The sequence below is a fragment of the Medicago sativa genome, chromosome 4 (genome assembly GCF_051527215.1).
Source record: "Medicago sativa cultivar Bolivia chromosome 4, Bolivia_mono, whole genome shotgun sequence".
NCBI classification, from domain to species: Eukaryota; Viridiplantae; Streptophyta; class Magnoliopsida; order Fabales; family Fabaceae; genus Medicago; species Medicago sativa.
Genome location: NC_140752.1, coordinates 71,845,654 through 71,862,355, shown reverse-complemented (window position 1 = coordinate 71,862,355; position 16,702 = coordinate 71,845,654). Strand labels below are relative to the sequence as shown.

The 16,702-nt window shown below is 32.4% G+C and overlaps 2 protein-coding genes across 2 annotated transcripts; one reads left to right on the top strand and one right to left on the bottom strand.

The window, feature by feature from the left end:
• The first annotated feature begins 397 nt into the window (after positions 1–397).
• Positions 398–3,219, top strand: LOC146931513 (uncharacterized). Its single transcript, XM_085703009.1, has one exon. It carries the CDS (start codon positions 1,143–1,145, stop codon positions 3,075–3,077), a length of 1,935 nt encoding a protein of 644 aa, XP_085559135.1. The 5' UTR covers positions 398–1,142; the 3' UTR covers positions 3,078–3,219.
• A 3,131-nt stretch (positions 3,220–6,350) lies between these two features.
• LOC146931512 (wax ester synthase/diacylglycerol acyltransferase 4-like) lies at positions 6,351–9,751 on the bottom strand. The gene is made up of 5 exons (XM_085703011.1): positions 9,509–9,751; positions 8,812–9,381; positions 7,549–7,902; positions 7,123–7,260; positions 6,351–6,977 (listed from the first exon to the last, which is right to left on the bottom strand). The coding sequence occupies exons 1-5, from the start codon at positions 9,692–9,694 to the stop codon at positions 6,816–6,818; spliced, it is 1,410 nt and encodes a 469-aa protein (XP_085559137.1). The 5' UTR covers positions 9,695–9,751; the 3' UTR covers positions 6,351–6,815.
• Between the last annotated feature and the right edge of the window lie 6,951 nt (positions 9,752–16,702).

The window sequence follows — 16,702 nt, the reverse complement described above, 5'->3', positions numbered from 1 at the left end:
CTTCATAGAAAACTTGCATGTTTTAGTCTTTACAAAATTGTCCTGCAAACAATTTTAGTCTTTGTTGCACCAAAATATGTGGAATTATCCTTCAACTTTAAATTCTTGAATAATTTTGGTATACATGTTCAGAAAATTGTAAAAAAATACTCAGCAGATATTTAATTTTTTTAATATGATAATGTAAATGTGAATATACGAGATACATTTTAATTCTTTTTGTAAAAAATAACTACTTACACTTAACTTCATCACCATGGTGAAAAACATATAGTGAACCATGTTAACAGACTCGGGTCAAGTCTCAATTTTTTTCTCGATTTTTTAGTAGATAAACGAAATGACAAAGATCATTGGAAATTTATACACATATGTGGAGGAGTCAGAGCTCGAACTCAATCATGCTGTCTAACCTAACAATTTTGATATTTTTATCAGTTAAACTATAATTTACGACACCTTCTCTATTAGATCAGTTACCAATGTTTTTTTTTTTTTGAACGACCATTACCAATGTTTTAGAAATATAATTATAATAATGTAACATTTGGTGGGTCACACGATTTGTTATACATTTTAAAATTATAGTAATGGAGAGTTGTCTTCCCTCACCGCCTTTTTCGATCTTTCCAACCTGAAATCAACCTGAAATTACCATATATATTTTTTAATTAAACAAATACTACTTTTCAATTTTGGTGCTATTGGACAAATAAAGAAATAGAACATTGGACTCAATACTGCTACTTCTAGGAACACCACCCATCCCCATTATTCCTCCATTCACACTTGAAGCTACAACTACCTCGCCAACAACTTCAATCAACAAACAATTTTTTAAGGTTGCACGTAAAAAAACAAAGGAATGATTGTTAAAAAATGTATGTTGGACGTAGAATGTTCGCAGAATGTTTGCTTATGCTAAATGATATTTTTAGCGGACTTTCATTTTTGATTGTTCAAAGTCATTAATATTAATTATTTATGCATGCTACTTCCTCCTTTTGAAAACGAGTATCATGAACAGGTTTTGATTACTTGTATTTAACAGACACTAGAGTTTTCTATTTCATAGAGGTTTAGAAGTAGAAACATATCTTGCTTCCTCCTCATTTCGTCGCAAAATCAACATATACTCTGCAATGGCGAATACGTTTCTATCCAAGCTACAAAACCTATGGCCATTCTCTACACTCCATTTCGACGAACTCAAACCATCAAAACAACTAGTAAACAAACTCAACATCCCCGATCACACTAAGCAGTTTGTATTTGCAGTGCGTGATCCTGAAACACAGTCCCTAGTTTACATTCTCTCTTCTCTCAACCTATCAGAACAATCATGTTCCGATGCGCGTGAACTCATCAATGAAGTTAAACCTGATGCTGTTATTGTTCAAGCTGATTGGTTTTCAACTTTTGATGATGATGATGATGATGAAGAGGATGGAAACGAGCTACCTACTTCTTTATTTGGTGTTATCAAAAGGTGTTTCGTTGATAAAATTGGTAGAGATGAGTATGAGAGGGTTGCTGGTTATTTTGTTCTTAGGGAGATTTTTGGTACTGGCTATAATGGTCATGTTTTGGCTGCTAAAAAGGCTGCCAAAGATGTTGGTTCGGAGTTTATTGTTCTTCTATCACCTCCAGAAACTTTTTCTGACGATAGTAATGATGATGATGATGATGATGATAGTAATGATGATGATGATGATAATGATTCTGGTTTAATTGTTGATGTTATAAACCGTTTTAGAGATTTTTTGAATAGTTTTGTTCCTCAGCAGCAAGGTGCTGCAACTTCTTTGGCTTCAATTGGTTTGAAGAGGTTTTCGATGAATAAAGATGTTAGGATGGTGTTGAGAAAGGGTTTATCTGAAAATACGGATCCACTTTTGATTGGTAATAGTAAAAATGAGTCTGTTTCGGAGGCGGGTTCGGTTGAAATTCAGCCAACAGCTAGTTATGATGCTCCTGCATTTGCACAGTCTATATATCTTTTGCTTGAGCATTTGCATGATATATTTTCGTATTTACCATTGATGGGTAATGCGTTAGCACATGCACAGAAGATGTTGTTGGATGTGAATAGAGGAGAGGTTCTTGATGTTAAGACTGTCTCTGAGGTTCATACTTTCCGATTTGCCGTAGAGGGGCTTAGAATAGCTTTACATGATGAGGGGATGCAGCCTGTTGGCGAGAAAGGCGTTTCCAAGTCGAATAAGATTGAGTACTCAGAGCTTCCAGGTGATTTCCAGGCACAAGTGATGTTTACACAGGCCATTCGTAGCCAGACTGATAAGTTTAAAACCATTGTGGCAGTAGTTGATGCTAGTGTCTTATCAGATATCAGGAAACACTGGGATACTCCGCTTCCTGGTGAGCTTAAAGAGGTTCTTGGAGAATTAATCACATATTCTGAAGGTAACGGGGCTAGTTTAAATCATGGTGACAGCAAGCAGTTGTTTACGGATAGTTCTGTGGTGGCAGTTGGGGCTGGAGCAACAGCAGTTTTAGGAGCTTCGTCTCTGACCAAGGTAGTCCCCATGTCGACGCTGACAAAGGCTGTTACTTTCAATACTCCAGCTTCTCTCAAGATCGTACTCAGCCAGATGCAGAAACTACTATCCGTTGCCCTTGGTTCATCTAAAGCTACGGCTCCTGGATTTGCAACTTCTGGAGCCAAATCATCGGTTTTCATGAAGACAGCTGTATCTGCTGAAAAGATTAGAGCCGTTACTCAGGTTGCTATAGCCTCTGCTGAAAAAACTAGTTTTTCAACTCTGAGGACAGCATTCTATGACATAATGCGGAGGCGAAAGATTCAGCGTGTTGGCTTCTTGCCTTGGGCTACATTTGCAGGCAGCATCACAACTTGCACAGGCTTGATTTACTATGAAGATGGGATTGAGTGCGCTATTCAATCTCTCCCTGTCGCCCCCTCAATTGCCAGTTTGGGTCGTGGAATTCAAAATCTACGCAAGGCATCTAAGGCAGTAATGCAAACAGAAGGAACCAGAGTCCAAAAATCAATAGAATCTTTTGTAAACAGTATAAGGACAGCAGGGGATCAATAGAGAAACAATGTAATTCTTTTTTATGTACACTTGTTGGTGATTTTCTGTTGTAGATCTGGTAGAATTTTACAGTGGCATGCTTAGAAAAGTGAATATTTTTTTATCCTTCCGTTCTTTGGTGTTAAAGAAATTTTTTGGAGCATCTTTGGTTCATATTAACCCTTGATGAAATTTTTATATCTTTTGTGACTAACTGTATTTCAGGATACACAAACATGCTATGAGTTGGTACCAGATGTTAATGTTATAGCCTATAGGTGTCTAGAATTTCAGTTTTTTACCCAGTTCGATAATATGGAAGAAACATGGGCGTATCATTCACATATATTGTAAAAAAATGTAGGAGCAGTTCCATTACTTTCAATTACCATTATAGCTTTCTGTGACATGTAGCATTGTAAGTTCATATTATTATAGCTTTCTTTGGTGACATTATTATCCGTGGCGAGAATTCCATGCTCACCACTTAAGGACAACTAGAAAACATTAGAGTAACTTGGTTTTTCTTCGAATTCCTGTCACTTTCCCTGAATTGAAATTACCTAGGTACATGGCTAATTATGTACATGAATGTATTTGCTACAATTTTCAATACTAACATTAATCCAACAAAGGCCAAGACATGAATAATGTGGAATATGATTCCAGCTCTGTATTCTGTATTCTGTAGAAGATTTTGTTGCTTCCGAGTAAGTACAAATGTACAAGAATTATGTTGACTTGTAATGTCCAAATCTGTATTCTGTATTCTGTATTCCTTACTAAGACTCTGAAAATACATGGTATTTTTAGAGCTACCAAGAATCTAAGACTGCATTTCATATATTATATATCACTTAAAGGAGAAAGGAAATAAATAGGATCTTTGAAACTTCTTATGTAGATTTTCTAAACATGATTGTTATTCTTTATGCAAAATGTACTTGGTACATTCATCTTCTCCCTAATTATACCACTAAGTGTCTTGAAATATATATGAAAACACAAAATTTACTACATACATTCATATATAGAATGAATACATTAACTACACTAACAATTTTCCTTAGGTTCTTTTTGGTGCGGTTTTTTTAAAACAAAGTTAAAAGCAAGAGCCATAGAAATAAACATAAAGTTGTTTGGTCATTTTTTTTTATTTCAAAGCTATTTTTAAGTTAAAAGTTGTTTAGTAAAATATGTTCATAAAGATTTGAGCTTATCATAAATTATCAGAATAAATAAATAAAATTAAAATATAAAATATTAATGCTTTTAGAAAGAAAAAAAAACAATTTAATTAAAGACGTTAATATTCTATAGCATGAATACAAAGTGGAAGTATGGTAAGGAAGGACGGAGGTTATGTTTTAGGAGAGAGGGAGGGTCGGTATGGTGGCAAAACTTGAATTATATTCGAAGGGGAGGTGGTGTGTTAGGTGAGATGTGGTTGTTGGATAATATAAATAAAGAGGTGGGTGATGGAAGGTCTACTTTGTATTGGAAGGACCCGTGGATTGATGGTTCCTCTCTAAACATTAGTTTTAGAATAGTTTTTGAGTTGACAGATGATAAAATAATAATTGTTGTTGATATGTTTGTGTTGGATTGGGGGTGTTAATGGTGAGGCTTGGATGTATGGGGTTGTTTGCGTTGGAGGAGGAGTTAGTGAAGGAATGTATGGATCGTTTGACTAATGTTGTCTTGCAGGTTGAGGTGGCGAACCGGTGGATTTGGAAACTCCATCTGGTGGGTTTTGTGTTGAAAACTATGTTTCCTGGATTAATTAAACTCTTAATTTCACTAATTTTGTAGCTTCATGGTCATCCTATTACTTTATCTTTACTTTACTTTACTAATAATATATAGGTCATGCTAATTAGTGTCTTCGAGGCATTTGTTAAAGAAGACAAAACTTACGTGGATTCTGAGGATTTTCTCAAATCTGAGGTGCCATCCAAGTCTGTCTTCATCTTCTGAGTCTGATGACCTTCATAGAATCTGTTGAGGTTACTCTCCAGCTTCAGTGAGGCATCCTTGTTCTTATGACGTTGACTTCTGGTTGACCTTTTTTCAGATCTTCTACCATAGTCTTCAATGCTTCTCATGGTTCTTCTGATGCTCTGCATATGCTCATCCTTCAATGATAGATTCATTCTATGATTCTACACACTTGAACATATGTTAGTATTCCAATTGTTCTTCAATACTTTGTTATTATCAAAACCCTAGAGGAATTGTATAAACCACTATTGTTCCACAATAACCGAATAGCCAATAATCATTGATACAAAAGTAAAATGTATATACATGTTAAAACATATCAAGAATAATTGCACGCCTTAGGTTGGAACATTGGTGTGAAGTTGGAAGAAAATTGAAAGGTTGGAAGATTAATCACCAAGTAATAAAACTTTGAACTATTGTGGTGTGAATTAAAAAAATTAGAATGTGGGGGTCTCACATAAAATATAACACACCAAAGAGTTCTATTGAGTTGTCGAGAATTCTTTCTCTCTTCTCCCTCTAGCTTGTGTTAACGAGCAATTCTTCTTCTCATCTCATGTTTCTGTCCCTTCGGAATTAAGAGTGATCTTAAGACCATAATCCCTTTTTCGGTATAATGTCTCTTCAACATCAAGAATGGTCTTAAAGGCATAGTCCTTTCGAAGTAAAGAGTACTTTAAGATCATAGTCCCTTTTTGGAATAATAATGTTCCATCACAATTAATAATGATCTTAAGAGTATATATTCTTTCAATAATTTTACTTTTTGAGAAATTAAAAGTCAAAATGACAGTATCACCTTATTTGAGTGGTCGTAGTACTATATTGATATTTTGCAGAAGTTAAAAGTTAGAATGATGGAAACACCATATTTGAGTGGTCTCGGTACCATAATAGAGTGGTCACAGTACCATATAATAGTGGTTTCAGTATTAAATTCGTGTGGCCTTAATAGCCATATATTTGAAGGTGTAATTTTCGAACGATTTTCTACAGTGCATTAGTTAATCGCACAGTTGTAGTTGACTTGTTTTATCATGGAGGCGATTTGATTGATAGTATGTCTTACACTATTTTTGACAGTGCCACGAAACGTCTTAACTAGTGCGACATGATCGTGACTCAATCTAGTAACAACTTCGGTAAATGAAAATTCCTTTTCAAAACAGAGTTTGGAAAACCAAATTCCAACAATTTGAAATTGCAGCACCAACAATTTTAAGTCGGACTAAATGCAATCCCAACAGAAACTCTGAATAGCACAAGAATAGATAGAAGGAGAGAAAGAAATGAGTTGAATATTCTATTATTTCGTCGGTGTACATTTATGTTACATCTGAGCTCTATTTATTGAAAAATACAATGATATAGTATGAGCCAATATTGAAAAATACAATGATATAATATGAGCCAATAGTATGACCATATAACCCAATAACTAATGGTGATCCACTTAGTTATAATATTCGTAACAGAAAGAAACTTTTAGTCATTTTGCACATGGATGCTCATTGTGATACTTATGAAAATAAGAAATTGAGCTACTTTTTTTTCTTTCTTCATGTGGCATGATCATTTTGGCCTTATTTTATTTTAAAAATGAAACTAGAAAATGATTGAAGTAAACGAGGCCTTGGTTCTCAACAACAAATGCTTCATTTTGGCCTATTCCTGGTGATCCCCAAGGCACCAGCAGGAGTACAGGATGAAGGTCTGGTGATCCCTTAGAGACTCCAACGCAGCTTAATAAATTTTTTAATTTTTGTTTTTGTTGGTAATCTCCATTGCTGATTTGGATATGACCTCGAAGGCTCTTACCACACACAATTTTAACTTCTCTTCATCAATAAAGCCTTTACGTGTTTTCAAAGTAATTCTTAATATTTTTGTGTAGCTCATAACTGCAACATTTATACTCTGCAGCCACAAAGGATAGCATATTTGTATGATTGTATCTCAATAATAATTACTAATTACATGCATGTTAATTGATGATATAAAAAAATATATCTTTATAGAAACTGGGAATATAAATCAAATTCTTAATCAAGTTGATGGTTACCTCAGGTCCACCTGACATTGTAAAGTAGAGACCCTTAACAGGATGGTTTGCCAAAGCCATAGGTTCCACTGGCCCAATCAAATTGGATATGACAACACTTGAGTTTCTCAATGTATCATACACATGTTTAGCATATGCCTGCAAAACATGTTAATTTATAGCTCAAGCGTTGAAACAAATAAAATAAAATAAAAAATTGTCTCGTTCAGATGTATACTTCCATAATCATATACTTAAACCGTCCTAAAATATAAGCAAAAATTGGTCAACAAAAGTTAATGTATTTTGTTCAAAATTTGTATCAGATACATCAACTTATCTTGATCTATTTTTGCTTACATCTTGAGACGGTGAGTATGATTTTTCAGAAATATAGGGGTGACTAAAGTTGGTTCTCCAATTAGAGTAATATACATATATACCCACCTCATGTCCTCTTAATTTCAGCTCCATATTTAAAAGCCATTCAATAAGAAAAACAGTGAAAGTACTTCTCTTCCTCTTGATCATATTTTGTGCTTTCCAAATAAATTCTAAGGGGTTAGATAGACTGTCCTGGCTTAGCTTGGGGATTGGTACATGTATGAAAGAAATATGATTCCCCCAAGGAGATTTTGAATCAGTCTTCATCATATCTTGTATTGATCGGTAACTTCCTATGTTCCTTGTATTAAGCACCACCAACCCTGTGGAATTTGAAGTGTTTGCCTTATTGTCAATCTCTTGCATGTATAGCCTAATCCCATAGAAAACTACTCCAGTAATCACGTCATTTATTGTCTGCAGCACAAAAAAAGATATAACTAATCTTGCTTAGTTTGATTAAACATAATTAAAAAAAAAAAAAACTACTCCCTTCATTCCAAATCTCCGGTCCAAATTACTCATATGTTTTTCTAGCAATTTTACATAGATTAAAAAATGTTTATTCAAACCAAAAAAAAAAAATGTAGTTAATGTTGCATAGAAAAGAGTGATTGTGAGTTATACTCTCTCCGTCTCTAAATAATAGTCGTTTAAGGTTTATGCACGATTATTAAGAAAATGATTAATTGTGTTGATTTTGATGGTAAAATTAGTATCATTTACTAAAACACCCTTATTAATTATAGTTAATGGAGTTAGTTAATTTGGATGAAATTCAATAAATAAGGGTATAGTAATGAAAACAAATAATAAATGCTGCATTGGTATCCTAAAGTGACAATTATTTTGAGAAAAATAAAAAGTGGTAAAATGACAATTATTGTGAGACGGAGGGAGTATTATAAAAGAGTCTTGCTAACTTGTGCCCTAAGGTCAGATGATAAGAAATTATCTATTTAAATTTAGTAGCCCAAAATCCTGCAACACCATAATGTAGAAGTTGACTGATTTGCAAATTGCATACATAAATAAATGACAAATGCTAACTTGTACCTTTAACATACAAGTTAATGAATGAAAAGTAGAAACATTTTGTTCTAATCAATGCATTTGAGTTTTTTTTTCAATTAATTAAATGCACAAATTTAAGAAAAAGTTTCTCCTTTTAGGTTGCTTAACATGTGTCTTAAAGATGCGAGTTAGGATGACCCTTGGTGTTAATTAATTGAATGCACAAAATTTAAGAAAAAGTTTATATTTTTAGATTGTTGTGTGCTCTAAGAGCACAAGTTAACACGACTCAGTATAAATTATTAACCTTACCACTCGAAGCTGAGACTTGATTATTTTGATTTCATCAAGAGAGAATGATAGGTTTGATACTACACAAGGCAGAAACTCTGGACCTTCCTCATCATTCCATATAGGTGATTTATCATCTTTAATTATTGAACTTTTCAATATACTCCATCCTAAATCAGACATGGTATTGAAAAATGAGAACATGGTTAAAGGGAACCAGTTGAAAAAGCCTTTCTTAGGAGATAACAGTTGTGATGATTTGCGGTTAGGAAAAGAGAGAGGAAGAGACGGATCATCAGATCTTTGAAGACAAGAAAGAAGGGCACCCATGAGAGAGTAACCATCTCCAAGTGCATGATGAAGTTTAAATATTATGGTGGAAGAAGCATTGGTTGTTGGATACTTGATAAGATGAATTTCCCAAAGGGATTTCTCTTGTGGTGTTCTTTCCATTATAATACTTGTTACATAGTCACTAACATGATTGTCATAAAATTCATATGTCGTTTCAGGAAATTTAGGAATCTTTACGTGCTCTTCAACATTCACTTCAACTCTTTGCCATCTCATATTACCATCTTCATCTCTTACCTGTTTCGCAAGTTAATTAAGCCCTTAATAGAAAAATTAATGATAATAAAAGGTCAATTTTTAATTAAAATTTGGTTGGTAAAGTATAAGTACTAGTAATTAATAAAGTATGGAAGAAATATAGAACCATAATAGAGGAGAACTGTGGATTGATAGGGAGGAAGACATCTTTGAGCAAAGGCATAGTTTGTGAGTCATCAATTGGAATAGCTAATTCCAGAAAGCCAAAAACATATGAACATATCGCAGAGCTGTTGAAACATTGTCCATGAGGACTCACGGGCTCTTCAACCTCTTCATATAATTTGTCCATTATGATGTGGGGTGTGTGCAAGAGAGATTTGATGTAGGAATTCTAGCTATTACACAATTGTCTACAAAAAAGCCAAGCCGGCACCATGATATATATACCATTTTTTTAGGGAATATATATATATATATATATATTTCCCACATATTTTCCACCCCACAAAGCCTTCTCTTCCCTTCTCCTCCAAACTCCCAAACAAAGCTTTAGAGTGTGTTGGGATGAGGTAATTGAGAAATTTTAAAGAATTTAGAATTCTAGACAATTTAAATGATTCAATTAAATTCATTTCATTTCTCAATATTATTGTTTTGGTGGAGTAATAGAATGTTTAATTGTCAAATTTTTGGGAAACTTTTATAAATTTAAATTTGGCTTAAATAGGCAAACTGTCCCTGTAATTTGGACGCGTTTTGATTTTCGTCCTTGTAAAAAAAAAAATTAATTACATCCCTGTAAAAAAAAAATTTGTTTTAAAAAGGTCCCTGGCCCCACTTCTAGCATGAGCTGGCATGGTTATGGCCACATGGCAGTTGCTGACTGTGCAACTTTTGCCACGTGGCATGCCACATAATTAAATTTTGTTTATTTTTTTTCAAAATTCTAAAAATTCTTTTTTTAAATTAAAAAAATCCGAAAATAGATTTAAAAATCATAAAAAATTAAAAATTGAAAAAAAAACTGAAAATTAAAATTTCGATTTTCAGTTAAATTTTTTTCTTCAAAATTCTGAAATTTTTTTTTTTAAATTAAAAAAATGTGAAAATAATATTAAAAATCATAAAAAAATTTAAAAAACTGAAAATTAAAAATCATAATAATTTCAAAAAAATTTCCAATTATATAATTTTAAAAAATATAATTTTTTGGAAATATGAAAAAAATGGAAAATTATATAATTTTTTAAAATCAGAATATATAATTTCGAAAAATATTAAAAAAATCTGATTTTTTAAAAATCGTAATATTAATTTCTAAAAAGAATTTTCAGAATATGATTTTTAAAAATCGTAATATTAAAAAATCAGAATATGATTTTTAAATTTATTTTCAGATTTTTAAAATTTTAAAAAAAATAATATTCAGAATTTTGAAAAAAACGTATTTTTTAATTAAAAATCGAAAATTTAATTTTCAGATTTTTTTCAATTTTTTTCGGATTTTTTAATTTTTTTATGATTTTTAAATTTATTTTCGGATTTTTTAATTTTAAAAAAAAGAATATTCAGAATTTTGAAAAAAACGTATTTTTTAATTAAAAATCAAAAATTTAATTTTCAGATTTTTTTTATGATTTTTAATTTTATTTTCAGATTTTTTTAATTTAAAAAAAAAAATTCAGAATTAAAAATCGAAAATTTAATTTTCAGATTTTTTTTCAATTTTTTTCCGATTTTTTAATTTTTTATGATTTTAAAATTTATTTTCGGATTTTTTAATTTAAAAAATGATTTTTCAGAATTTTGAAAAAAAATAAACAAAAATTAATTATGTGGCATGCCACGTGGCAAAAGTTGCACAGTCAGCAACTGCCACGTGGCCAAAGGCATCCCATGTCAGCAAAAAAGTGGGGCCAGAGACCTTTTTAAAACAATTTTTTTTTACAGGGATGTAATTAATTTTTTTTTTTTTACAAGAACGAAAATCAAAACGCGCCCAAATTACAGGGACGGTTTGCGTATTTAAGCCTTTAAATTTTTTTGAGCAAAATTTGAAAATTGAAATTAGAGGTCAATTTGTAAATTTCAAAAAATTTGAGGGGTCAAATTATAATTTTTGCAAAATTTGAGGGGTCAATTTATAATTTTTTATTTGGGATCAAATTGACAATTTTGGAAAATTTGAGGACCAAAACAAAATTTTAAAAATTATAACAAGAAAGAATTTTGAAATTCTTACCTTTTAGGTGTCATTTGAAATTCTCTAAATTTAACTTGAACAAAATACTTCATAAATTCTCATCATTTTAAAAATTCTTCAAATTATTATCCAAACAATTGAATTTACCTCAAAGTATTTGAATTCCCTCCAAACATTACATTCCCTCAAAACATTCTCATCCAAACACACTCTTAAGGTCCATGTTAGCATTTTCCACTGCTTTGGTGTTGGTTGTGGAATTGTGGTGATCTTATTAGGGAGAGCAACAAGAAAGGAGTGGCTCGGCGATTTTGCAAAATTCTTTGTAATTTTAATGTAATGTGTACCATTGCAATGCATGCATTGTAACAGCTATTGTGTCAATATTAAGAGATGGTGGATGTAATTATGAATGGCGATCCACAATTAATTTGTGAGTTGTGTTTTTTTTTTTTGTTGCTTCTTTTGTGATGTGCTTCCACTTGTATAGATATTATTTCTTGTGGATTTCACAAATACTGACGTCAGAGTTAAAGTTTCAATCAAGGGAGAAAGAGAATAAGTTTAGTGTATCCTATTATTCATTTGAAGAGAAGTTAATCCTAATATTATTTTTTGAATGTGTTATGGCTATACTGAAGTTGGATGTTCCTTTGTTTGATAGAAGGAGAGATATCTCCTTATGACAATGCATAAGTCCAAAATTAATGGAGGATTTGCAAAGCCTGAAAGAAAATACTGAAAAGTTGAAGAGTACTCAATCTACAAATGTAGTTAGACATGAGACGTTCTTTTACTCTTTGGAAATGATAGTGAAAAATGTTAGAGTTTGGACGAAGGGATGATATGTTGTGTCGAGTTGGGTATTCATCCAAGTGCTGCAGCGAGTGTTGAGAAGAAAAAGTGGTACAAAATTATTTTAAATATAAAGAAATAGTTTGAGTTTCTTTACCAAAACAACGCTATTGGGGGATTGGGTATGTGTGTGTCATGGATAGTTTTCAATTTTTATATGCAAAAGTTATAGTTGAGAGGGTTTGCAATTTTCTCCTTATAAAAATTGCAAATGTAATTAAGAAGGTTTGCAATTTTCTCCTAGTAAAAATTGCAGGTTAATGATACATTATTTTGTTGAAAAAGTATAGATGTTGGTATGAAGTGTGGATCACAATCAATTTGTGAGTATTATTTTTATTGGGTAAATTGGATTCTTGGTCCCTTAACTATTTAGGTAGTATCGCTTTGGTCCCTTAATTAAAATTCAATTTATTTTGGTCCCTTAACCTTCTCTCTGTTACACTTTTAATTCAAAAACGTTAGGGTTTCTTCATTTTCTTATGGAATTTTTCTGGGATTTTTGTTGTTGAAGGTTGATAGAGAAGAAGATGAAAAAAACCTAATGTTTTTGAATTAAAAGTAAGGTAAAGGGCTAAAATGTGTAACGGAGAGAAAGTCAAGGGATCAAAATAAATCGCTTTTTAATTAAGGAACTAAATCGATACTACCTAAATAGTTAAGGGACCAAAAATGCAATTTAGCCAATAATTTCTTTCTACTTCTTTTGTGGACATACTTCAGCCACCTTAAAGATATTTCTTCTTCGGGATTTCCAAACAAGAGTTATGTAATATGTTTGAAAGTTTGCATTATGACATAGAATATATAATGTGATTGAGCTTCATGTTGCCCCTATGGTAGTGGTGGATCATCTAGGTTGGAGATTAGTTAAGTGAATTGGTAGCTTCTTTGAGCTCGATTGGGAAGTAAAGGTTCAACGCTCCTATAGTCCTATTTTTAGTTCAATTGGTGCACAAATGCTTTAGTCAACATGGATTGCTATCTTAAGTCCACACTTGATCGTTTTTGAATGATGTCCAACTCTTAATTAGTCATTTATCGTTAGTTAATATAGATATAGTTTTAGATATTTCATACGTATTAAAAAATGTAATTAATTTTTGTTTGTGAAAAAAATATTATGGGTTATTTTACAAAATTGTCCTTAACAAATGGTATATGAAAGATAATATAAAGAATTGAAAGTAGAGAGTAATAAATAGTTAAGAATATAATAAAAAAAATAACATTATTCTTTTATTGGAATTGTAATGCGACTTATAATATAGGACAAAAAAAAATTCCAAATATAATTTAGGAAGGAGGGAGTAATATGCAATAATGTTTTTGAATGAATCATAAATGTGTCACCAAAGTACATGATTCCTCGAATTAACCGATTCTTAGAGGTTTAAGGCATATAAGCATCTTTGTAGGTGTTAATTGGAAATTATCATTCTGTTATGTCCACTTCAAGCCAACACTTCAAGCCTAATTCAAAGAGAAGCAAAATTCCCCAATGTTCGAGCCTCTTGTCGACAAAGATTTCATTTTAAAAATGAGTAGATGACAAGTCCTTGATGAAAGTGGGAATCCTGGCGAACTCCCTGACTTCATCAAGTTATCATATCCTCTGAAGTTGAAGAGAGAATACCTTACTACATTTACTGGAAACTGTAAGGAAATATTTCAAGGACGGTCACCTCTAAAGAAGAAGGGCCCAGGAAGTTTCAATTCTATTGGGAAGCTGTCCATAAAAGAAGCTCGGTGTAGTCTGGGTAAAGACATAAACTTGATTCCAACATGGCTGATAAGAAAGCTAGAAAGAATTCAAGTACAACCATCAATTATCACTCTAACATCTGTTGGTGGATCAAGCAAAAATTCAGATGGACAGGTGAATGACGTAGTGGTGCAAGAAGAGAAGCTTTCATCAAACTTCACACGTCAAAAATTGAAAAGAAGATTCAGTGGCAGCAAGAGTCTCGGTGTTCCTTAAGGAGGACTAACATATATTCCAGAAGTTTAAAGATAGAAGCAGGGGAAGACTTACTTCTCTATGACAAATTCATGGAGTTCCTTCCAAACAAGATAAAGAGGAAGAATGATGTGTTCTTTCTTTCATACAAGTCACCCTAACATAATTGAGGGGTCGAGCTAATAGACGTTAAATGAAGCACTTCATGGGAGGAAACCCATAAGTTTATTTTCTGCAATTTCCCTTTCAATAAGCTAAGCTAAGTTCATCCTTTTCTAATCAATTTCATTTCTTTTTCTGTTGCTAATCCTCAGTATTATCTAATAAAATTTTATTTCTTTTGCATTACATTTATTACATTTCCATTTACGCTTAATCTTGTTGTAGTCTTGAAGAATTGTTTCTTAACACTTACAGCGGAGGCTAGTTTACCCTTACAGTCAAGAGCACGATAACCATTGGGACTTACTACTGAAGGTACTCATATAGGTCACCATATCTTTTTTGAATAGCATAACCGGTGAGATTTTAAGCCAAATATTTCCAACCCCTTCTACTATTATAATTCTTTCTATCATGAGTGTTCCATATGAATGTTATTTTTGCTTGAATTTGCGGTTGTTTTTTACGGACAATCGGTCATTTTATATTACATATATGAGACAATTTTTCTTTGGTACCTTGAGCCTATCATTATCAAGCCACCCTTTTATATTCTTATTATCCTTTGTGAAACCACTTTGAGCCCCCAGATGCAAAATTCTTTTGTTATTACTAAGTGACAAATCATGTCACAGTCCTGAACCTTAAATGCAACTTGTTTGATTTCTCTTGGAGTTAGATAAGTAATTATTTTGACTGAGTATGGTTTGAAGTTAAGTTTGGGGTTGTTCTTAGGAATTAGCAACATTTTAAGTTTGAGATGGGGTACCAGTAGAATTTATTTATCAAAAAGAAACAATGAAAAAAAATTGTACATTGCCGTGGGTCTACACACAAAAAAAAAATAGAAAAAAGAAAAAATCAAGAGCGAAAAATATAAAAAAAAAATTGTCTCTTAAAAAAATTATGTTTATGTTATTGAAAAAAGATAATAGTTCTACTTAATATCCTACTGACTTTAGGAGATACATAAAGGTATCATGGAAAAGTTTGGGTGGAAGGAAGTATGCTTTTGTATGCGTCGATGACTTCTCAAGATTTACTTGGGTGAATTTCATTAGAGAAAAATCAGAAACCTTCGAAGTCTTCAAAGATTTGTGTCAACGTCTTCCAAAGAGAAAAAGAAAGTGTTATTGTCAAAATTAGAAGTGGTCATGACAAGGAATTTGAGAATGCTAAGTTCTTTGAATTATTTTCTTCTGAGGGAATTGCTCATGAGTTCTCATCTCCCATTACACCTCAGTAAAATGAAGTTGTTGAACGCAAGACTAGAACTTTGCAAGAATTCGCAAGGGTTATGTTACATGCCAAAAAGCTCCCCTATCATTTATGAGCTGAGTCGTGAACACTGCTTGTTACATCTACAACCGTGTTACTCTAAGGTCTGGTACCTCGTCTACTCTCTATGAATTGTCGAAAGGTAGAAAGACAAATGTGAAATATTTTCATGTCTATAGGAGTAAGTGTTACATCTTGGCTGATTGGGAACAAAGAAGAAAGGTGAGTCCCAAAAGTGATAAAGGAACATTCTTTAATTACTCCACTAACAGCAGAGCTTACAGAGTGTTCAATTTCAGAACCAATATTATGATGGAGTCCATAAATTTTTATCAGCCTGAATATGTTCTTGTTAACAACATTGAATAACACATTCAAAGCTTCCAAGAGTTATTTCACCTTCATCTTTGGACCAGTCTTCTTTTGGCTTTAAAGAATTTGTGGTTTTTCCATCTTTGTCCATAACAACAAGATGTTCCCAACCTTTAATGATAGCTTTCCAGGTTTTCCTATCCACAGATTTAAGGAAAGTCACCATACAAACCTTCCAATAGTCATAGTTGCTATCATCCAAAACAGGTGGTCTGTTAACGAATCCTCCTTTTTTAGAGTTGTCCATATGACAATAATTTATCTTCCATGGATCTTACCCAAAAACAAAATAGAATGTTCGCTCTGATACCAATTGAAATTCTAGCACGTAAGATACAGGTGTCGTATACGATGTCCAGGATTAATTCCAAACCAATTCTTCTCGGAGGGAGTACCTTCAATTATTATTTGCCCAATTCTTCATGGACCAAGCCAAGTGTGGAAATCATTCGGTAACTAATGTATGTCTATAGGTACCTTCAATTATTTTTTGAGAGTTACTTTTCCCACCCTATGCCTTTCCTCGC

Excerpts from the sequence above, each read along its gene's own strand:
- LOC146931513 (XM_085703009.1), top strand. The coding sequence starts at position 1,143 with ATGGCGAATACGTTTCTATCCAAGCTACAAAACCTATGGCCATTCTCT.
- LOC146931512 (XM_085703011.1), bottom strand. The coding sequence starts at position 9,694 with ATGGACAAATTATATGAAGAGGTTGAAGAGCCCGTGAGTCCTCATGGA. Across the intron at positions 7,261-7,548 it reads TGAAATTAAGAGGACATGAG|GCATATGCTAAACATGTGTA; the intron begins GTGGGTATATAT and ends CATGTTTTGCAG. Across the intron at positions 6,978-7,122 it reads CAATGTCAGGTGGACCTGAG|AGTATAAATGTTGCAGTTAT; the intron begins GTAACCATCAAC and ends TTGTGGCTGCAG.